Genomic DNA, 24,355 nt, shown 5'->3' with positions numbered 1-24,355 from the left:
ACATTAAATTATTTGTTCATTTCAATTTAATGTTCCTAAGCAATACACTCTGCATGTGCCGTTGTTTGTTGGAAATTGGTTGGAGGATTGTTAGTTAGGGTAGTATGGTTAGACTCAATGATCTTTAAGGTCTTTTCCAACCTGAATGATTCTATGATTCTATGATTCTATCTTTACCTATTTCCCATTTGTATAGCTAGATGAATCAGATACTATCAGTTCAATAATAAACTTGTTCATGTTCTCCATAGACATGAACGTGAGAATGAATATTTATGAATGTGCAATTAGACACTTGACTTTGTAAATCATCTTTATTTGCAGACAGACTTCAACTTTTACCTATCTTCATGAAAGAAATGATGGATTTCCACAACTATGAGCCAGAAGAAAATACAATTTTTTTTATTACACTTAATTTATAAAATCATGTTTAAGGTGATGTTTGCTACATACTTCACCAAATATCTTATAAAAATTGGCTGATGAACTAAGGGAGGAGAAACATCAGGACAAGTATGTCAGCATCAAGACTTAGTCTCATCTGTCTAAATAAGAATGCTTCATAGTTTCATAGCTGTCCCTCTGAAATTAACACTTTTTTCTCTTTTTTATACATACATAAATCTCTTTTCTTTGAATACAGGAATATATTTCATGCTGACTATTAATTCACAAACACACTGCTGCTTTCTGTTTCATTTTGTAGATTGCAACTGTGAACCATATATCTGTTAGAACACAGTCTTCTATAATCTTTTACATAGGTGCCATAGCATCTACAAAGTTAATCATTTGTTCGTGTTAAGCCAATCTCTTCAATACATTTCTGTTCACTAGAAAAGTGCATTCATGTCCAGAATATGAGAACTCTCTTCTGCCAAAGCATTTTTCTTCTGCTCTCTTACTTGCATGACCAAGCAAATATCTCTCACTTAGTTTTCCCCCTGTATCTGTGATTACCTCTCAGAGAATCCCTCTCAGTTCTAATTTCAGTGGGGCTTTGCAAGTTACTGCATTCAGATCCTACTCATGCTATTCCCCTGTGTAGCTCACTTTGGGGAACTCTCATTTACTCTCAGCTTTCTCTCCCATTCAATCCTGTTTCACCACATTTTATTTATCTCATCCAATTCTAAACATCCAGCATGAATATACCAGTGAGCTGCTCACCTTTATTCCAATGGCAGTAATGGACATGTGCCATTTGTGATACCCAACACCAGGGACACCTGCTTTACGTTGGAAGAGGCTAAGCCCTGAAGGTTGATGTATCAAACATAATCTGCCTGTCTGCACATGCACAAGCCCCACAGTCAGGGAGATGTGCCCCCATCTGCTCTTGTCCATGTTGAGTATCATTCTTAGCTAGCTGCTTGTACCTATTCCTACAGTTCACTTGCTAAATGCTACCATGGCACGTTCAAAATTGTCCCCCCTTGTCCCCCTACATTTGAGCAACAGAGGCTATAGGGAAAGTACACAGGGAAAGTACACCACAAACCCTTTCCAATACTCTTTTGGCCTAGACAGCAAGTCCCGCTGGTAGGCAGAAGTGTACAGCAACTGGTGACAGCAGTCAAGAGATAATGATTGCATATCCAAGAGAAATTTAGCCTACTCTTAAGAAACAAGATCAAGCATGTATCCAAACAGAATATACTATCAGCTGTGTTAAGAGTATGCAAGAAATTTTTATTTCATTTCAGTCTGAACAGCCAACCCATCTGAGAGAAGATTATAACAAGTCATCCTGGCCATAAGTTGCACCCAGCTGTATACACTGGAAACTTCATCTTCTGTTGGAAAATTATTTTTTCTTCACACTATTCCAATCCGCTCCTGCCCTTTCTTGTTTTTCTTTCTCTTTCCCTTTTTGTTTTCATTTTATAAGCTTTCTTGTAGCTTTGACCTAGATCTTGAAATGCCTGCTGAGCACTGAGCTGTAGAAATCACATCCATACTACACAGATTTTTAATTAAAACTTCATATGCATTTCAACTTTCTTTGTTATTAACAGTGATGAGAAAATTTACACAGCTGTGATCAGTGGTGTAACTTTTATAGAGGTTCTTGATTACATAACATTTCCTTAATTGAGTTGTTTCCTTTTATGTTCAAGAGCAGTTTCAGAGCCATTTGTCATTGTTATCAATTTAGGATTATTTGATCCACAACTCATTATTTGATCAAATTAAGAAAAAGCTTTCCTAACTTCTGACTTTCAAACTTTAAGTAGCATGAAAATATCACTATTAATATTAATAATAGTGACAAAAATACCTTACAATGCAGCAAGCTTCTAAGTGTCTCCAAACTTAATCTAACATCTTCAAATTCAGCTTGATAGTTATATATTGCGAAAATAATCAGAAGAACAAAGCTACAGTTCCTCCCGAAAAATTTCCAAATTCACACAGAATCACAGAATCACAAAATGGCCAGGGATTGGAAGGGACCTCAAGGATCATGAATCTCCAACCCCCTGCCACACGCAGGGCCACCAACCTCCACATTTAATACCAGACCAGGCTGCTCAGGGCCCCATCCAACCTGGCCTTGAACACCTCCAGGAATGGGGCACCCACAGCCTCTCTGGGCAGCTGTTCCAGCACCTCACCACTCTCATAGTAAAGAACTTCTACTACAGGTTTTTATCTTTTCAGATAGGACATACATGCATTTAGAGTATTATTGAACTTTTTAAGTGAAAATGCACACACTTCTGGATACCACTGCATTCATCACACCCACAGCTTTTATTGTCTTCCTGTATGTCAGGAAAGTAAGGATGTAATACTGAACTGGATAAGGCTAAAATCAATGAAATGTAGGAAACTGGAGTCAGAATATAAAAATTTCATGCAAAACCAGTGAGATTTCTCCTGGATGTTTGAGCTGGCTTGGTGTCAAAGCAGAAAGTGTAGGAAATGTTGCTTTAGCAACACCTGTCAAAATAAATCTCAGTCTTGAGTTTGATATTTCTCTGTCAATTTTAATTTGCACAGAATATAAGCATAAGATTTGTATTTGCACTTACAGATTCATTAATCTTAGATTAGTTTTTCTTCTCTGAAAGCCCCTTGCTATAGGCTGAGTCACAGAATCTTAGGGGTTGGAAGCGACGTCATGAGATCATAACGTCCAACCCCCCTGCTATCCTACAATAGGTTGCATGGGTAGATGTCCAGAAGGGTCCTGAATATCTCCATAGGAAGAGACTCCACAAACTCTCTGGGAAACCTGTTCCCATGCTCCGTCACCCTTTCCATAAAGCAGTTATTTTGCATATTAGTACAGAACTTCCTATGTACAAATTTTAGGCCATTGCTCCTAGTCCTATTGCTAAACACCACCAAGAAGAGCCTGGTCTCATCCATTTGCATCCCAACTCCCTTTAGATATTTTTAAATATTTATCAGATACTCTTCCTGTCTTCCTTTCCCCAGGCTGAACAGATGCAGGTTACAAGGTCTTTCCTCATATGGGAGATGCTCCAGGCCTTTAATCATCTTTGTGGCCCTCCTCTGGACTCCTAGGAGATCCCTGTCTTTTTTGAACTGGGTAGATCAGAACTCATGGACAACCTATTATACACCAGGACTCCCAGGGTTCTTCTCCTGCAGAGCTCCTCTCCAGCAGGTCATCCCCTAACCTATACTGATGCATGCAGTTATTCTTCTCCAGATGCAAGACTCTACACTTGCTCTTGTTAAATCTCATCAGGTTCCTCCCTGTCCAACTCATCAGTCTGTCCAGGTCTCATTGAATGGTAGCATAGCCTTCTGGTATGTCAGAAAATATATTTATGGATCCAAATATGTTTCACAATCAAAGCTTATTCCTTTCTCAATTTTCTTTCCTACTGAAAATATCTCAGTAAGATTGATTTTTTTGAAACGTCCTGGCCTATTTGACCTAGACAGGACAATGTTCTTCCAAGAATAAAAGAGTGGAGTTTGATTATAGACCAACAATTGTTTAGCCAATAATAGGAAGAACAGTCTTAAAGAAAAAATAACCTCTGCAGTAAGTTTTCTGAGAATAAGGGAAGAGAGGTATTAAGTGAGGAAGAATCAGTGCTAGTTTATGAAACAGTGTTATTTTTTCCCTAATAAAGCGTTAAGTTTGATCGTAAAGATTGGCTCTCCTTGATCTACATTTACACTTTTGAGAAATATTTGATTTTTTTTTTGCAAAAACTGAACACTTTTTTAAAATGAATAAAGAGAAATTATTTCACATTAAGGAAAAAAAAAAGAAAAAAGAAAGAGGAAGAAATTACAAATTAGTAAAAAATGATGCCCCAGACATGGGAAAAGAAGACAGAATCATGTTGCTGTCCTTTATGTAATATGCAGGGCAAAGCCATGCATTACACAAAATGAGGAAGATTAGTCTGTACTTTATTGTCTGAAGTCAATGATCTATTTTCTTCCTCTAGAAACAGTTTTAATAATAATAAAAAAGACAGAAATCAACCCAAAAAATAATGCTATCATTCAGAAACTAGGACAGGAAGGAGAAGAGGGGTATTTGGGAATAATTAGTTTCCAGTTTTTCATGGAAAAATGTGATGACTTTTGTGAAAAAAATGTGATAACCTCTGTGAGGAAAGAAAAAAAAAGTTTTAATCCAAACTCCTCATTATGTCAATGACAGCTTTGATTTAAGAAAAAAAAGTCCATGAGTAGCTACTGCAATGACAAAGATGAATTCCACTTCTTATTCATGTTTAAGTGCTTTCTGAACCTTCTTTGAACCTTCTTGGACTATTTTCTGAATATATCCAGTAACACTACTTCACTGATGATGTCTTGTTTCCAAAAACACTCTCTTACACTTGTCAGCTTTTTCTGAAAGGAAACGAATTGCATATCCATCACATCCTTGCTCTTTGTTCTCCTCTGTAAGACTCTAATTAATCTTTCCAGTACCTATCTTTTTTCTTTCATTCATCCACTCCCTCCCTTTTTCCTTTTTGCTCTTCTTAATCCTCCTGCATTTTTATTCCCTTCCATTTCTTTTCCTAGATTCTGGTTTATATCATCTATCATGTTGCTTCCAAAATGCAAAATCCAATCAAACAGTAAATAATCTGCTTGTCTATTTCAAAGCCATTTCTTCAAATACCATCTCCTTTTTTGTTCTCTTCATCAATGATCCAACATCATCTCTTTCCCTGAATTAATTTCTCTAGTATAAGTGACACTTATAAGGCTCGTACAGTTTTTATTAAGGCTGAAATCCTTAACACAGGAGATCTCAAGAAGGAGTACAACATCCATTTACTAAAAATAAGTACCAATACCGATATTAATATTTAACATATTTTAATTATACACAACCCCCTATATAGAATCAAGGAATCATAAAGGTTGGGAGAGACTTCTCAGATCATCTAGTCCAAATGTCCACCTACCACCTATATTGCCCTTTTCCCACAGCACCAGATGTCCACATTTCTGGAACATCTCCAGGGATGGTCACTCCGTCACCACCCTGGGCAGCCTGTTCCAGTGCCCAATCACTCTCTCAGAAAAGAAGTTTTTCCTAATATCTAACCTGATATGTTTGTATTTAGTGCAACAATGCAACATAAATGCTCAGGAGAATAATCCATCCTGTGCACTCTTTATGTTATCAAAATTGAATATACTGACCATCAAATATATTCTTATGGTCTACTTTCATTGTTATTCAATGAAATATCATAAATTAATACACAACTGTCAATGTAAATCAAGGATAACCACTTATGAGGTAACCAGCAAGGCTTCACCAAGGCCAGGTCTTGCCTGAGCAACAATGTGGCTTTTTATGATGGCATGACTGTAACAGTGGACAAGGGAAGAGCCGCTGATATCATCTGTCTGGGTTTCAGTAATGCCTTTGACACTGTCTTCCATAACATCCTTCTCCTCAAATTGGAAAGATATGGATTTGATGGGTGGACTATTCAGTGGATAAGGAACTGGTTTTGAGATCATACTCAAGAGAGTGGTGGTGAGTGGCTCGGTATCTGGATGGAGATTGATGACAAGTGGTGTCCCTCAGGGATCCATGCTTAAGTACTGAGACCGGTGCTCTTTAACTTCTTCAGCAACGACATCAAAAGTGGGATCAAGTGCGCCCTCAGAAAGTTTGCAGACAGTATCAACCTGTGTGGTGCAGCTGATGTGCCTAAGGGACAGGATGCCACTAAGAGAGACTTAGGCTCTTACAGTGGGCCCATGTGAGTTCAACAAATCCAAGTGCAAGGTCTTGTACCTGGGCCATGGCAACCCCTGTTATCATACAAGCTGAGGGATGTTAGGATAGAGCGCAGCCCTGTTGGAAAAGAACTGGGGTTAATAGTTTAAGAGCTGGACATGAGCCAGTAATATGCCCAGAAATCAAACCATATCCTGGGCTGCATCAAAAGAAGCAGGTCAGAAGGTCAAGGAAGGTGATCCTGCCCCTCTGCTCTGTGCTGGGGAAGCCTTACCTGGAGTACTGCATCCAGATGTAGAATCCAAAGTACAGGAGAAACATCAGGACCTACTGAAGTGTGTCCAGAAGAGGGCCAGAAAAAATGATCCAAGGGATGGAACACCTCTCCTATGAGGACAAGGCTAAGTGAGCTGTAGCTGCTCAGGCAATCTGACAGTGGTCTTGCAGAATCTGAAGGAGGGTGTAATAAAGAAGGAGACAGACTCTTTCACGGGGTCTGTTGTGACAGGACAAGGGGAAATGGTTTCAAACTAAAATGGGAGATTTAGTTTGGACATAAGGAAGAAGTTTTTCACAATACAGCTGATGAGGCACAGGGACAGGTTGCCAAGAGGTGTGGTGGATGCCCCATCCCTGGAGACATTTAAGGTCAGGATGAATGGGGCTTTGAGCCACTTGATCTAGCTGTAGGCATCCCTGTTCATTGCATGGAAGTTGGACTTGATGATCTTTAAGGGCCCTTTCAACTCAAACATTTCTATGATTCTATGATACTTCAGATGTGGGATGAATTCAGAAAACTTTTTAAAAGCTTTTCAACTTGAGGATAAATCAGATACAGATATGAATTTTGCAGTGTTAGCTTGTACTGATAAAGTAAAAAATAGAATCTAAATCCCTTGAAATGTGTGAACTTCCTAATGAGGAGCAGGATCAACATCTAATTTTAACAGGACCCCTTCAAACCACACACATTTGAATGGAGTCTCACAGCCATAAACATGATTACTCCTTGACAACTGCTCCAAACCACAGCTGAGAGCTGTGCTTTCACACAGCCTCGCGGAAGGCTGATGAGATCTGACACGTGCCATATTTATGGAAATGTAAAAGCTTTACCGTACCAACATTGCTGTCACCCAAGACAGATCAAACTAAGAAGACAATTGGCCTCCAGCTTCTAAAATTGAATGGTTAATAACTATCAGAAGCAACTAAGATGGCAGGACTTGCACTGCTGACAGCCACAAGAGTCCCACCCATTTATTATGAACTTAACGAGTCTGGACAGGAAGCTAAAAGACTGCTATTTTTTTCTTCCACAACTGCAACGGGTAATGTACCATTTCACTTACAAAGGGATGAGAGCAGATTTGATCAACTCACTGATGCATGTAAACTGCAATAATTAGGAAAAAGAAATTGCAAAAAACAACTGCAGTGAGTTCAGTCATCATTCCATTGCATTATATTTAGCAAAATACGGTTATTTTTCAACAGTGGTTTATGAGTTTTTCACCGTGTGAGAGTGGAGTAGGGAATAAGTCATTAATGCCAATGAGACCCGCTGCTCACATTACAGCCCCGAGCAGTTGGGTTCTTTGGATATTAACTACCACTGTCTCAGTCTTTTAACAGCTTATTGCCCACTAAACCGATTCCCTTGGTGTGCTGAGCAACACACACAGGGCAATAAAGCACATCTCGTTCTGGATTTCTCTATGCATTCTTGTAAATACAAAAGCATGCAGCATATCATTGTGAAGAATGAATTATGTTGTTGACATCCTGCTGTGGGGGGGCTGTAAATTGTGTGCTTGCACAGAGATCTCAGCTAGAGAAGATTTCTTAGTGGTTTGCAATAGCTGGGTATTCTGTTCTCATAGGCTCTCTGGCCCTGAGGAAATCTGTAGCATCGTGCATCCTTCCAAAAGAAAAAATAAATAAGAAGTGTTTGGTGAGTGGGTTTAAACCATTTAATCCTGCAGTAATAAGTTAAATTTTCTCATCTCTTCCTGTGTGATCTTTTGCATCATATCTCAAAAGAGGAACTTACTGCTCAGGAATGGCTCAGGAACAAACAAGTACATGCAGTTCACCTGTGCTCTCAGATCAAACCCAGTGGACATGCACTAGGACGGAAGAAAAACACCTGCTTGATTCAGAAGATACTAGTTGAAGAGTTGTGCTAACACATTTACACTGCTGTGCTAATTCACCTGCACTGTGTTCAGCAGCTGGGTCACATTTCTGCCTCAGGCCAGTGGGCTGAGAACGATGAGAAATGGCAAAGGGAGGTCAGTGAGATATCTCCCAACTGGGGTAACGTGGACAGCATCACAGGCATAACGGGCTCAAACTTCTTCCCTTCTCAGCCTTGTATGTGTTCTGGATGTTTCCCAACGAATGTTTCTATATTATTGTATATCAAAGGTGATGACAACTGTGGAAAGGAGGGGGGGAGTTGGACTTTACTAAAGGTGATCTTTTATTTTAAACAATCATAGAATGGTTCCAGTTCCAGCCCTCTGCCATAGGCCGAGATACTTTCCACCAGAACAGGTTGCCCAGAGTCCCATCCAGCCTGGACTTGAGCACCTCCAGCAATGGGGCATGCACTGTTTCTCTGGGCAACCTGTGCCAGGGCCGTACCACCCTCTGAGTAAAGAATTTCTTCCTAAAAACTAACCTAAATTAAAATAACTAACCTCCATTATCACTTCTTGGCAGGGCTGCTCTCAATCCACCGATTGCCTAGCCTCTATTCATGCTTTGGGATTTCTCTGTTATCTGCTTACTTCTTAGAATTACAATAGTTTTAAAATGTTGATCACTACGGGGAGAAGCAGGGAAGGAACACTGGAGGATGGCATGAAGAAGGTGATGAGGAAGAGCCTAGGGACTTCTCTGAGTAGCTTTTTGTGGAAGACATCAGCCATGATTGCTGATGTGCATAAGGATCTTTTGCAGAGACTGTTAGATACTCCTTCTACCTGATTACCTGCTTGGATTAGGACTTTTGTAGACCAATCTTCTGAACTCAGAAAAAAGCATCCTGCTTGCTATGTTAGCTTAATTTCTACAAGTGCTTTTGTAAAGTCTTCTAAAGATAAGACACCAAAGTTCTGCACTTTCTTCAGCCAGTGCCTATCTCAGGTACCACAGGGTGTCTTGGATGGCACTGGGCTTGCGTGCTGTATGGTGCTGCTGAATCATGGCCTGATCCTCTGATTAATCACCTGAGGCGAGCAATGAGTCAGCCATGGGAGCACAGGTGAAGGCAAATCACCTGTGCTGCAGGAAGGGGTGGAGCCTGGCTCCACCTCTCCTAGACCCATTTAAGAGCTGACTGCCAGTAGGGAAGGACCTCTCTGGAGATCTGCTCCACTGGAGCCCATCTTGCGAGCCCAGGGTAGGGTGAGTGACTTTCTCTCATTACTCCAATATAAATTATATTGGCCAAGCTCCTGGATATACATGTACCATCTGTATATCCATTGATTATACATGTGCTCATGCATCAAAATTCTGTGGATAAATGCATTAAAGCATAATTTATGAATCTTTATTTCTATTTTTCATTATTTCCATACTAGATACCTTTTGACAGGTTGTTTCATGGGCTGTTTTGTTTTTATTTTGCTTTCCTTTTGCAAGATTTTTATTAATTAAATGTGCAATCACATCATTCTGAATATTGATATTAGCTTATCAGCTGAAGCTTGTACGAAGCTGGACCTCTTTGGCTTGTTTTAGGGAGCTTTGAGAGCTTTGGAAATGCTTCCCTCATTTTTTCTCTTCTGAAGATTTGGCCTGTATCTTTATTTCTGCTTCAGAGTCTCCTTCAGACAATGTATATATTTGATTCACGACCACTTTTGTCATTAGCTGAACATATTGCAAATTGTTCTGAGGTTTTATTATTATGTTTTTTGCCAAATAAACCACACAAAGTGTTTCTCTACATCTTGGATGCTACTAGCTAAATATTCAGAAGGAGTAAGGGGATACAGTATGCAAGAAAAAATTACCATCTTAATGAGGTTTGTCTCATTAAGCAGTCTCACTCAATTAGTTTCACACATTTGACTTTAAGAATAGGAACACAGAGGTCTAGATCTCTGTAGCTAATTTTGGCTTATTTAAAAGTGAAGACCAACCTGCCAAAAATACTTAAGTGGAAGGGCAGTAATGAATGTGGTCCTGGATCTTTCAAAAAGGTAATTTTAATCAGGAAACTAAATGAAAATACATTGTCCGTCTCACCTTAGTAAAAAATATCTTGGCAATTTCCCCAAGCAAAATGTGCCTGACTCAGCATAACACCCTATTTGTAATACAGAGGTCCTCGGTGTTCGTATTGTTTATTCTTGCATTATTTCCCCAGAAGTCTGCATTGCACAACCTGCTTACTGCTGGAGTCCTCCAGCCTTTGTTGACCTCTAATATAAACTTGCCAAAGGTCTAAGGCAACAACACTGTAATCTGCTGATAATGTCAAAGTGTCACCTGCACACAAGGTGACATTTTCTATGGCAAGGTGGAGTTGCTTTTTCCAGTCTGTCACTTTGTCAGATTCCCCCCATATTGTGTTCTACCCTCCTGTGAAACAATATACACAGAGTTCAGCAAAATAACATACACAGAGTTCAGCAAAACTACATCTAAAGAGAAAAACATTTTTCAGCCCTTCAGATTCCTGTCTCTAGCAACAGCAGCAGATTTAGGGTAAGTGCCTCAAAACAAGAAAATGCAGCCTGATGCTTTCCTCAAAATTCCCTCCTGCCCCCTGACCTTTTGAAGTTTAGGGACTTCAAGAGTTGTAGGATGGGTATGAATCACATTAGAAGACCTGAGAGACCTTCTGCTGATGTAATTAATAATTTTTTTAACTAATGTGTGATGTTTGCAACTAAACTATCTTCATCAAGCAATCCCAATTGCAGAAGTGTTGAGGCTGATATGCTGTACACAACAGCACAGTAAGTGGATAGGATGCACTGCAGCGTTGAAAGATGGCATCTATTGGAGTAGTTGGCTCAGAAGTGTGAAGCTAAGCTACTTTCAGTGACCTAGTAGTCAAGCTGCCTTTTTTTACATCATGATATATGGACCCAGCAGTGTGTACCAGAGGTAGCTCTGCAGTATGCAATGTAGACATGCTCTAAAACTCCACAGGGGTGATTTCTCTCACCAGCCTCAATGTCAGCAGTGAAACTGCCTTTAAAAGAGCTCCACACCAGCCTGGAAAATAACAGGCACTTTCAGGAAATGGTACAAATGACTTAGCTTGGCATGCAATGAATCATGTCTCCAAAATACTTGTTGCTCATACTGAGCCTATGGGCAGGATGGAGGTGAGGTGCTGATCTGTGTTTGACCGGATGGAATGCTGTTCTGTTCCTACGTACATATATACATGCATAACATTTCTCGCCCTGTAAAACAGAGGTAGAGAAAGGGTAAGAAATCCTCTTGCCTGATCCAGAGACCACCACCATCAACTGAAAAACTTCCACTGGCTTTGAACCCTGTACAATTTTTTGTCTGTGTAGTTCTGTATAGTACTTTTTCCCAAAAAAAGTTTTCAGTAATTTGTACTCATCTGGGAATATCTTTTCCTGTTTCCCCAAAAGATCCAGAGATCATAGAATCATAGACTCATAGAATCATTAATGTTGGAAAGGACCTCTTAAGTTTCATCTAGTCCAACTGTCAGCCCATCACCACCAGGTCCACTAAACCATGTTGCTAAATAATGCTATACTGCAGATTTAAAATCTTAATTTTGAGAAGTATGGATCTGTGAGGGCTTAATGGACAGTAAGGTATTTTTCAGTATCAGTATTTTTCAGTGAATTTCTGTGCTTTTAAATCATTTGGTATTTTGCTTGAAAATATTTTTAAATAAACAAACCATGCTTAAAATACTTTAGCTTCCATTTGTGAGATAGTTTTGAAATGAATCCTCCACCCGTGGCAGAAGGGTTGTAATTAATTGATTCCGACCTAAGCCATCTTATGATTGTATGCAAAGAGTTTTGTGGATAAATAAGATCTTTTCTAAAAAATATTGAAACAGTACTGTTTCATGTACATGCATTTTTGGATTTTTAATGCCCTAAAACCAAACACGAATCAACAAAATAATAACTTGTTTCAAATGGATGCTGTGCTACGTATTCTTGAAAGGAAAACTGATCTTTTTTATTCAAAATATGGGTGTTTGGTTCCAATACTTCAATTTTAATGAACATGTCATTTTCAATAAAAAAAAAGTTGATGCAGAAACTTCAACTATTTTAGGAGGAAATTTACAGTCTCTCCTGCACCTTACAAAAATGCTGTATAGATTAACTTTAGTCGTATTTTCAAGATAAGAAATTCTTCAGGATGAAATTAAGGTCTGTTTTCCATATTCAAGGAAATAAAGTTGATATTCAACCTAAACTATGAAAAACATTCACAACTTCTCCATTAAATATAATAATCCCTACAAACATTCTTCTGTATCTATATCAAATGAAAAGGAGAAAAATACAGGGAGAAAAAGATGAGATAAACACAGTAACAAAAGCAAAGTCAAAAGACATCAGTGAACGAACAGTGGGAAAAATAGCCTGCAGTCTCCTTTATGAGGTACTGATTGTAAAGACCAACAGATGATATGGTTATAATAAAAATCCTGCACAAATAGCTGAGGACTTGCAAATAAGTCAAATCGTCAAATCTGCATGTGCAGATCTGCATGTGATCCTCGAGCCAGTTCATTAGCCCAAGTGAACTAAACCCTGCAAAATCAGATTACTGTTAAGTCTGTCACTCATCAGCTCCTCTCTCCCTTGAACTCCTGCTCCTACTTGGGAAATGACTGTGCAAAATGTATGTATAATATGTACACATAAGTGATCTGGGATCTCTTGCTCTTCTTGATAGTATCAGCATACTGTTCTGGATAACTCAGTTCCTCAGAGGCCATTTGTGCTGTATCAAGGATCTCATTTGTAGAATCATATACTGGTTGAGGCTGGAGGGGACCTTGAAGACCATCTAGCTCCAGCCTTCCTAGTTGAACTTCATTAGATTCTCATGTGCCCACTTTTTGAGTGTGTCTGGGTGCCTCTGGATGTTGTCCCTCCATTCTATTGTGTCAACTGCACCGTTCAGCTTGGTGTCATCAGCAAATTTGCCAAGGGTACACTCAATCCTGCTGTCTATGTCACTGACAAAGACATTGAAAAGCACTGATCCCAAGACAGACCCCTGTGGGACACCATTCATGAGTGGTCTTCACCTGGACGCAGTGCCATTGACAAGAACCCTAACAAAGTTTTTTGGGAAGGTCTCCCTGGTGGAGAAACAGTAGAATCATAGAATATCCTGATTTGGAACGGGTCCACAAGGATTTTGGAGTCAATTACTCCACTGATTATGTGAAGTATGCAGTATGAAAAAAATACATTTCTTTATTTCTTTTGGAAAAGGAAAATAAGAGTTGAGAAAATTTAACTCTTTCAATTGTAAACCAAGTGGTTCAAAAAACAATGCAGAAAAGTGATCTTTGCATCAATTTGGAAAAGAGACCTCAGTTTGGAACCCAAATGTAGAGCCATGCTCCTGCAGAGTGAACAGCATTTGTATGCCATAGTTTGGTGGGCATGGTGGTGATGGGTCAGCTGTTGGACTAGACAAACTTAGTGGTCTTTCCTATCCTTAATGATTCTATTTTACTCTATGATTCTCTGCAGGGCATCAGGTCCACTCCTGGCATCAACTGTGCAAATGGCTGTGCAGCACTGCAGAGCTCTGATGCCATCATGCTGTGGGAAGGCTGAAATGAAGGCACAGGGACAGAGCAGCTTAGAGTAAGGCTCTCACCAGGTGCTGTGGGTTAACCTGGCAGGCAGCTAAGCACTATATAGTCATTCATTTCTCCCTTTCCAAAGCCAGAGCATAACATCATACAAGACATACAAAAAAAACCTGAATCTCTCCCATCTGAAACCAGCACCCCAGAGTGCCCTGCTGCAGACACTGGGGAGAATCTGGAAACACAAGACCTGCCTTTAATGCTAGTGCAACGTGTTTATAGGAGATATAACACATTGGAACTGAATGGACTCAGGCTGGAGATTGTTTCTAACGCCTAGCACAAGCATTTACAATGGAAAGCATTGGGCTAGCTTGGAAGAAACAAACAAACAAACAAACAAAAAAACAGCCAAAATGTAATCTTCTGAGAGAACAAGAGAAAGAGAAATTTGCCAGAGATAATCTCTCCATACATTAATTTTCATTTTTTTTCTCTTGGCCTTAGCTGGGAATCCAGACAGTTTTCTAGTTGTTTATTTTAGCTGAATTAATCTACAAAGGCCCGTTTTTCTTGTATTTCGGTTAGATACAGATGCCATCACTATGTGCGAGTGCATATTACCGAGCAATTAATCTCCAGAGTTATTACTTCCCTTTTTATTGAAAACAACTATTCCTGAGCTCAGTGAAACAGTGTGGCTAAACTCAACTCCAAAGGCACAGTGCTGATTGGAAAGAAATTTTCTCTAAAATTACAGGCCTATGCTCCCAGTTAGTATAATTTTACTGTAATATAAAGCATGACCTCCCATAGTTTGTGTGCTTTTGCAAGCTCCCCTGACATTATCAGTCAAAATTCTTACTCTTTTGTTACCCACTGTTAAGATGAAAAGTTATTTTTGTGGCACAGGCAAGCCAGAGGTGACACAATTAAATGAATCTGTTTGTCACAGAAAATTTAGAACTGCAGGAATTAGAAGACAAATAAATTAGAATTGGCAGTCTCTTCCCCTGGGAGCACCATATAAGCTTCACGAGTTCAGTTAAATGTATTCTCCCCTCAGCCTTTGATCCACTACCTTCAATCAAAGTTTCCATCTTTAAAGACAGCCAGTCAAAAGTTTTACCGTACCTGCATAGTTATTAATGTAGTTCCAATTTAATGGGGTGGCCAGGGGTCACTTGAGGGTATGAAACGAGGCAAAGCAATAATCAGCTTTAAACAATTTTGTCAGGAAACAGATTTTCCAAGACCAAAATCAGCACACGTTACCGTTATTTTCTCTGAGAGTTCAACAGAGAAGACCTGAGCTCCACCAAAGGATCTGAAGTTTCCATTTCATAGAATCATAATTCGGATTGGAAGGAATCTCAGAGATTATCTAGTTCCAACTCCTCAAATTTATATTTCCTATTTATTTTCCCTGGGTCCCTGGATAAGACCCAGTACAACTCCAACACTATTCATCTTTCTTGCCTCAGTCCTGGATTATGATCATACAACGTCTTAAAACTCCTCATGGACACTTTTCAGCTTCTCAGTCCACCTCCACTTCCTCAAACTGGGTTTTCTCCCACTGCCTCATCCTGCAGGATCCCTCCTGAGTAAGGGAACTGGGTTTGTTCAGTCTAGAGAAGAGGAGGTTCAAGGGAGATTTTATCACTCTCTGCAACTCCCTGAAAGAATGTTGGTAAGGTGAGGTCAGCCTCTTCTCCCAGATAACAGTGATAGGATAAGAGGTAATGGCTTTTTAAGTTATTCCAGGGGAGGTTCAGTTTGGGTGTTAAAAAAAACTTCTCCAAAAGAATGGTAATGTATTGGAACAGTCTGCCCAGGGAGGTGGTGGGGTCATCGCTCCTGGAGGTGTTCAAGAACCAGGAGGATGTAGCAACAAGGGACATGGGTTAGTAGGCATGGTGGGGATGGATTGATGGTTGTACTTGATGATCCTTGTGGTCTTTTCCAATCTTAACGATTTTATGATTACAGGAAATATATTTCTTTTTTTTTTTAAAAAAAAAAAAAGCTGAGTCCTGATGTCTATCAGGATTCCCCTCAAAGACAACAAGATTGAAAGCTGTGTCTCTAATTTTGAAACAGCTTGACTTTGAACTGTGAACAAGCTGAGCCCTTTATTATTTTAATACTAATCGTGTACTTACTTGTCATTGCTATTAAGTACATACACCACGGGCATACCAAGTGTCTCATTGCACTGAAAACACACAGGGTGAGCCAGAACATGTCCCTTCATGCTCATAATGCTGCTTCTGAAGAGGGTTAGCTTTCATTTTTCAGTTCAAACACCAAATATTCAAACACTGCTGTGGACATCATTCGTCTCCCTAGCTGATACCCGTTCCTGAACGAGCAGCAGAAAAGATGAAGTACAAAGAAAAATTTTAAAATACAGAAACCCTTTTGGCCCTTTTGTTATGCAAGACCCTGTGTCACCATTTTATTGTGCTGGAAATGCTCAATTAATGAAACATGCATTTATTTCATCCCTAATTAAGAGTATGGCCAAAGTGCATACTGCAACTGCACTATCACCAAACTGCAGAGTGTATTCAGAAAGTGTTTCTGAGCAAAACACAGTATTATAGTGAAACTAAATAGCGTGGAATAAGTCAAATAAGGTTAATGGTCAAGAAGCCTATAACAAGACAATAAAACATTGCTGTGAGATTTTTCAGTGCTGATAGTTGCTGAGGATGAAGACCCAGCCTAGATGAGGTCCCTTCATTCCTGTCCATGGGCTGTCCTTGCCTCTGAAAGCTTCCTGTGTCCTGGCCTGACTTCTGCCAAATCAAGTAGAAAATAAGTTTCATAACTTGGAACTGGTTTTGTCATTATCCAGCAGAAAAGGCAGTGAAATACTGTATTAATCCATTGGTGCCATTCTCCAAGTAAGAAGTGTTTATTTATTGCTCCAAAATGGATAGGGAAAGGAAGAGCGGGCAGTGACACACTCCATGGTGCCCCAGAAGTGAAAACATAAGAAAAACCAGAGGGTATAGAGTCCAGAATGTGCCTGGTGCCATTTTGGATACCTGAGAGTACCTTATCTGTCTCCAGGCACTTTACACTTATTTCTTCTGTGTTAAAAAGAGTGAATACAGCTAGCTTTAGCCCAAATAAGCCTTCCAAGTACATACGTAGAAGCAGCTCAGTGGCCACAGCACAGAGCCCATATCAAATAAAACCCAGCAAAGCACCAGAAGGGTCTGGCCAGCAGAAAGCCATGTCAACAGACATGACATTTCTGCCAAACATCCTGTTCAGATGTTCAGAGTTTGACAGAAACGAGAAAGCAGAGGAGAAGCAAGGGCACAAGGGAAACGCTGTGAGTGCATTATACATGAGGATATCTATACTGATGATAGCTGGAGACTTTATAAGAAAGTACTCCTAGATCATGACATTAATGTTACAAGAGTCTATCTGAAGAAATCTTCCCAAACAAGAAACTGGGGGATTCAGTTTGAAATGGGAACTCATTAAAAGAAACTTCTCTTATAAAATAAAATAAAAATAGATAGAGGCTTTCCTTAGAACTTAGCATTTCTCTATATTATAGGCACTAAGGAGGTGATTTTTCAGACCAACTGTAGACTTTTGCAGTGTAGATTTGTATACTTGAATGAGTCCCCATAGGTTCCCACAAACCCACCAGAGACAAATAAGAACTTCATCTCACTCTAAAACATGTTGCCAAATACAGCAAATTAATTGTGCCCTAAAAATGTCTTTTTCTTCTCCCATCGACTGTGAAGAGATTCTTGGCTTATTAGTTAAGATGTGAGATGATTAGCTCACATCTACACTGTGCATATAGAGCTAGTACTTTATCAGTACTGCACATAGCTTTTAAGATCCCTACAGACAGGGCCAAGACTGAATTTCTTTATCTTCTTCAATCACTTTCATTTGTCCTTTGTTTCTTCTGGGGGGAAAAAAGCCAGGATATTTCCAAGTCGTTCAGAATCCTCAAGGAAAATTAACACAAGGAAGCCAGCAGCATGACTTTTACAAAACTTATGAAAAAGGCTGGAGACATATATTTAAATTTTTTTATCCCCCAACTTCTCCTAAATCACAGAATCACAGAATGGCTTAGGTTGGAAGGGACCTCAAGGACCATAAAGCTCCAACCCCTCTGCCACATGCAGGGCCGCCAACCTCCCCATTTAATACCAGACCAGGCTGCCCAGGGCCCCATCCAACCTGGCCTTGAACACCTCCAGGGACGAGGCATCCACAACCTCTCTGGGCAGCTGTTCCAGCACCTCACCACTCTCACAGTAAAGAACTTCTCCCTTATATCCAACCTAAATCTTCCCTCCTTCAACTTAAAACCATTTCAACTTGTCCTGCTGTTATCTACCCTTTCAAAGAATTGATTCCCCTCCTGTCTGTAGGCTCCCTTTAGGTACTGAAAGGCTGCAATGAGGTCACCCTGCAGCCTTCTCTTCTCCAGGCTGAACAAGCCCAGCTCCCTCAGCCTGTCTTCATAGAGGAGGTGCTCCAGCCCTCTGATCATCTTTGTGTCCCTCTTCTGGATCCTCTCTAACACCTCCCTGTCTCTGCTGGCCACCCCTCTTCTGATGGAGCCCAGGATACCATTTGCTTTCCGAGCTGCAAGAACACACTGCTAGCTCACGTTCAGTTTTTCATCCATCAAGACCCCCAGGTCCTTCTCTGCAGGGCTGCTCTCAAGGACCACTCCTTCCAGACTGTATAGATGCCTAGGATTTCTCTGGCTGAAGTGTAAAACCTTGCACTTTGCCGTGTTGAACCTCATCAGGTTCACCTGGACTCACCTTTCAAGTCTGTTAAGGTCCCTGTGAATGGCATCCCTTCCTTCCACCATGTCAACCGCACCGCTCAGCTTGGTGTCATATCATGTTTGGTACCAAAAGGAGGGTTCATGATAACTGTGTCAAGAGTCTCTGACATTCTGTCTTGTAAAGAGGAGACATCACACTGAACCGCATCAACATTCATGAGCTCCAAGTCTTCAAGGTGGCTGTTGAGTATTTCCAGTGCTTCTGCATCTATGTCAAACCCCATACACAATCCTGCTCCCAGTGTTGCAGTTCCAAAGCTGAGCATGCCACAACCACATCCTATATCTGCAACTATTATCAACATCATTGAAAGCATTATAAATTGTGTACAGCATACATGCTGTGATGTGGGGTCTTGCTGTGTAGTGCTCAAGAAGCACTTTTGGACTTTCAAAGGTATCAACCTGCTGCAGGCTGCTTTCCAGTTCTTTAAGCTTTAATTTCTTCATGTTTCCAGTGGGACTCGATCCTCATGTGTCCCTTCCCATTCTCCTATGATTCTAGCTCAGCCTGGGGCTCCGCTCACAGCGATGAGCATCCAGCGTTGAGCCAAGCACTAGACCAAGCTACCCAGAGCCACATAAAGAAGACTTCTGATTTGAGGAATGGATGTCTTTGTCTACAGGGAATTTGCAGCTCATTTGCACAGGGATTTTTACATGGATTTTTTTGTGTCTTACATGAGTTCTCAGACCGCCCTACTACTGTATTCCTGTGCTAAGGGAATGCTTCTCCTTTCTTTTCCATTTAACGCTGACAGGAAATTTCTACATTTAACCTAAGGAAAAGGTTTAAATTAAAGTTTTGCTAAAACTTCTGAATACCAACAAGACATATCAGTTCAAGTAAGTAAGTCAGCATTTACAGTAGGGATGATCTCATTGAAACAGACACATGGCAGTGTCTAGTTACAGAGAGAAAAAAGCAACTACATTAATCTACATACCTGATGTGTGTACAGTAAAAATGAGTTGAGACTTCCTTGTGAATGAAATAATAATAATAATCCTAAATAGTTCACCAGATTAAAAAAAAAAAGACACAAAAGTGTACAAAGTTTGAGACTGGATGTGAATGGTTTCTCTGTTTCCTTAACACTGTCATCTCTTTCTTTGGGAAACTATGTGCAGATTATTCTTCACACTGAGAAGCTATCTACAAAGCAAATCCCAAAATTATCATGTTTCAGTCATTTATTATGTAAGAAGGAAAAGAAAGCAGCTTACAATCTTCAGTAAGTCTTCCAAAACATATTTCATGACTGCCAATTAAATAGCAGTGGAGAGTTTCAAACAAATGAGAATTTCAGAAGGTGCAGATCTTTCAAAATGATGTGTAGCAAAAAAATAATGTGTTCACTTGCAATCTGCAGGTGTGATTTAGATTTCAATCTGTAGCCCAAAGTACAGATTTGCTGTGAGCTGCAGCCTCCACGGTGTCTCAGAAGCACTGCCTCAAAGCCCTTATCCGACAAATTAGCTAACCATGTTCTGGTGTGTGGTACAGAATTAACTTCATAGGGCTGTTTAACCAAAGCAAGCCCTCAGCAAGATGGGATCCAAGATGAGCTAGTAATTGGCTATATCCCAGCATCCCTGAAACACCATTGTCCTTTTCTGTGCAAAATCCTGTTGCACATTCAAATAAATCTTACTGGGGTCTAAGTATAGCATAGGCTCCTTCTCTACTTGTTTTTCAATGTTCCCGTTTGTTGGTTTTGTTTTGTTTTGTTTTAACAATGGCAAAAAATAAAACCAAAAAAGCAAGAAAAAGGTGCTAGTTAGTACTTGGATTCCAACTGGATGTAGAAACACAGAGATTTAGGACAGCAGTGGGCATGGCACATAAGGAGATCTCAGATAGGTGCTGTTACAAACCAACAGTGAAAAAGCTGTATAAGTATTGGCATGCTGTCCTGGGACTTCAGCTTGCCATTTCTCAGCTTGCCATCTCTATTGAATGCCAAAGCCATGGTCTCTCCATGAGATGCAGAATAAGGCTTTGAGACTGATGAAAAGAATATTCTGATACCTGCCTCCCATTGAGATCACTAGATGTTACACACATTTAGTACTGCCCTTTTCAACAGCTCTTTTCTTCAAAATAAAGAAAAGCAGGCTTATTTTCCCCAAATAAAAATTCCAGTTTTGACCAGTTGTACGTTCAAATGTTCTCATCATCCATCAATATCACACCTTCACAGCACCTGAAAGGATCAAGCCATGTGTCTTGAAACTGATCCAAGGACTTAATCTTCCCATTAAAGAAACAGAATAGTTAAAAACATTTGATAAAAACAGAATTATTAAAACAATATTTTTCCCTTCATATTGCTCTCTCCCAACTTATTATTGATGATGAGTGCAAAGCTAGGAGTAATTAAGATGTATAGCACAATCTGCTGGATTTTTAATTCATTTGTTTGTTATTTTTAAGTTTCAATAGAGAACAAATCAATTTCAATGTCTTAAAGCAACTGACAGCAAGAACCTGCTTTTTTGGCTTTACAGAAAGGGATTGATCAAGGAAGGCAAGGAAACAGGTAGGAGGGCATACAGACAGAGACACCATGGGATCTGGGCTGAAAGGAGGGGAGAATGGCTAACACAGCAAAGCTATGGAGCCACTCAAAGAATGAACTCCGTTTACTTCATTTTCCCTGAAACCCTAAAAGCTCTCTGAAAAAACTGCACTGCAGTCCCTCAGACTCAGCACATGGACAAAGCCACGATGAATAGACTACAAACCCTCTTTCCCTCTTTAACTATTTCTTAAATATTTTGAACTCAAGCCCTTTCAGTAGGGTTTAAGAGAACGCTACATAGGCACCACACAGTTAGGAGCAAGGGGAAATTCTGGAAACCACACAGAGGAAAATGATGCTGTGGAAACAGCTGGGAAATGGATGCCCACAGCAGGGCTGAGTGATTTATTAATTTCTCTCATGTTTTTGAAAAGAAGTTGCACATGTTACGAAAAATAACCGTTCATAAATCCTCTCTCTTCCCTCCTGCATTTATCTCTTCCCAATCATACTATCCTCATTTCATGTTTGACCTCAGTAAGTGAAAAATAAAATCAGTAATCAAGTCATCTGTCTTATTTAAGATGCCTACTGAAGGATGGCGTAAACTGTGCCCCTGGTTATCTCAATTTCTCTCCACTACTGTAACTCTACAAGCAGCAAGTATATAATAGGTCGCTCCGAATGTAATGCCTCCTATTTATTTGCAGGGAAACTACAACAGCTACAAAGAACACAATAACACTATTTGACAGAGCAAATTCTCAGCTAATATTCTGCTTTTCAGCACTGTTTTTCAGCACAGTCACCACCATTAGCTATGCATTTTTTGCCAGCAATGAATAAGTGCCTGCATGCTGTACTCATAATAATCTGCAACAGTGGAGGTGACCCACTGTCACTGTCATTACTGCTGAAACACAGCACTCACTGCCTCACTGTGCTCACATCCACTGTTCAGTCTCCAGAAATGTTCAGCAAGTGTTGATGAATGTCAGTGGGTGCCATTTTTTCCACATAGAGGAATTCAACTACACACCTTTGCTCCATACGCACTTCCATGTCAGATGCCATTTTGTTAGAGAGCCCCTCTGCTGCCATCTCTCACATGGCAACAAGATGTCATGGAATATCAGTGGGAAGGTTCAACCTCTACTGCCATATTACTGAGATCCACCTCTGGCATTGTGGACTGACAGAATAAAACAGGAGGCATTACTTTCAGAACAGCCACTGGCACACCGTGTGCAAACTGCTCTTAATCTCAGCCATACAGAGGTGATGTGTACAGAGAATATTAGAAAGTATGCAACAACTTTAACAGATTTTGTAGACCGTTGAGTCTCTCTTAAAAAGCCTCCTTTGTTCTTCTTTCTGAGCTATGGTGAAAAATTCACACCAAAGAAACCATAATAAAAGACAGGGTTGTAGGCAAAAGGTACTGGAAGCAATGAACTTTACTGCTCAGAGAACAAGTTCAGAATGGTTAGAAAACCTCACCATGTGGAGATCAGGTGACAATTTCTATACAGCTATTTGTCACATTCATAATGAAATAGTAACGAGGTAGCAACTAGATAAGGAAAGTAGAGTTCCTCCATCAGCTGTGTGAGTGCTTTAGGCTCCCAACTGTGGATGCAAATACACTTTGGCATCATCACAGTTTAATCTCTGAATCATAGGGAAGATTTATCCTGCATATGTTGGTTTAAAACACTTTTGAATTTCCAGTAGTCTTTCTTCTGCCTTAATAAAAATCAAGCAGCACTTGTATTTCTATTTGTACTGTACTGCTGTAATTCTTCATTAATATTTCAATTAAGTCCTTAAAAAGACAATCACAAAAAACAAACAGCTCGCCTTGCCTTGCCTTGCCTTGCCTTGCCTTGCCTTGCCTTCCCTCCCCTCCTCTTCCCTTTTCTCCTCCAGCTTGCTCCTGAAAAAGTTTTGGTTCCAAGCTCCAGGCCAAGGGCCGCTGCTATGAAAAGGGTGTACAGGGACAGGTTTGTGTACACTGATGTTACAGATGGCTGAGTTTACTCATACAAATCCCATCTTATACTGCAAGGATAAGTTCAGATCAAAGAAGGTTAAAGATGTTAATAGAAGGTAGATGTAATCAGAATCACTGGAGTGTATGTTCCTGGAGTTGTTTGGGTATAGTGATCTGAACACAGCAGGGTGGGTTGAATGAGGTTTCAAACCATTCTCTTTTTTTAATTACTTCCTGTAATTATTTTTACTTGCCAGCATTGGGAAAACAGTTTCATTCAAAATATTTATAATTATGATCTTGTCTTTCTTCTAGGACTTTTAAGCTACATTATGAAGTCCTAGAAGACAGCCTTAACATTATGCTGAGCATTTGTTGAACAACAATCTAGAAGAAAGAAAAAAAAGGAAAAATTGGAAGGAAAATAATATCAAGAATCATAATTGATGAATTTTAAAAGAAGGGAGAAGCTAAACATACAGCATAACTGATATGTGTCAAAGATTTGTAATAACTTTCCAGATTTATGCCTCTGGACTATTAAATGTTCCAAAAATTTACTTAGCATGAAGTTGATTGACCTGAAAAGCAGCTGCTCTGAGCTTCTGGACACAAAGAGAATGTAAATCAAGGCTGATTTCAATGGTAATGTTGATACAGATTCATAAGAATGAACAAGACTGTGGTAGTCAGAACATCCTCCCAAGAATTTAAAGCACTGCGATAGAAAATGTTTGAGCTGATTCTGGACCTTAATGGGCTCTCCATCATGACACAAGTACATTCGTGGTAATAATGAGGGCATTTATCAATGGGAAGCAGCAAAGTCAACAAGACTAAACTACTTCCTCCTGCTTCCCTTCCAAGGCAAAATAAAAAATACCAGAGATACTAAACACTGATGTATTTTCAATAAAATTTCATAGAATCATAGAATGGCCTGGGTTGAAAAGGACCACAA

General features: G+C 39.8%; 1 protein-coding gene and 1 pseudogene across 1 annotated transcript in view; both read right to left on the bottom strand.

The window, feature by feature from the left end:
* SUCLG1 (succinate-CoA ligase alpha subunit) overlaps nucleotides 1–18,900 on the bottom strand; it is a 114,501-nt gene extending 95,601 nt beyond the window's left edge. Inside the window, exon 1 of the mRNA XM_003206039.4 lies at nucleotides 18,851–18,900. Within this exon, the coding sequence (XP_003206087.4) occupies nucleotides 18,851–18,900 (50 nt within the window). The remainder of the gene's footprint in view (nucleotides 1–18,850) is intronic.
* Nucleotides 18,901–18,914: 14 nt separating this feature from the next.
* LOC100538986 lies at nucleotides 18,915–19,326 on the bottom strand (annotated as a pseudogene).
* Between the last annotated feature and the right edge of the window lie 5,029 nt (nucleotides 19,327–24,355).

Source organism: Meleagris gallopavo, chromosome 4 (assembly GCF_000146605.3).
Source record: "Meleagris gallopavo isolate NT-WF06-2002-E0010 breed Aviagen turkey brand Nicholas breeding stock chromosome 4, Turkey_5.1, whole genome shotgun sequence".
Classification (NCBI taxonomy): Eukaryota; Metazoa; Chordata; class Aves; order Galliformes; family Phasianidae; genus Meleagris; species Meleagris gallopavo.
Note: the sequence above shows the minus strand (reverse complement) of the source record. Positions and strands in the feature narration are given on the sequence as shown.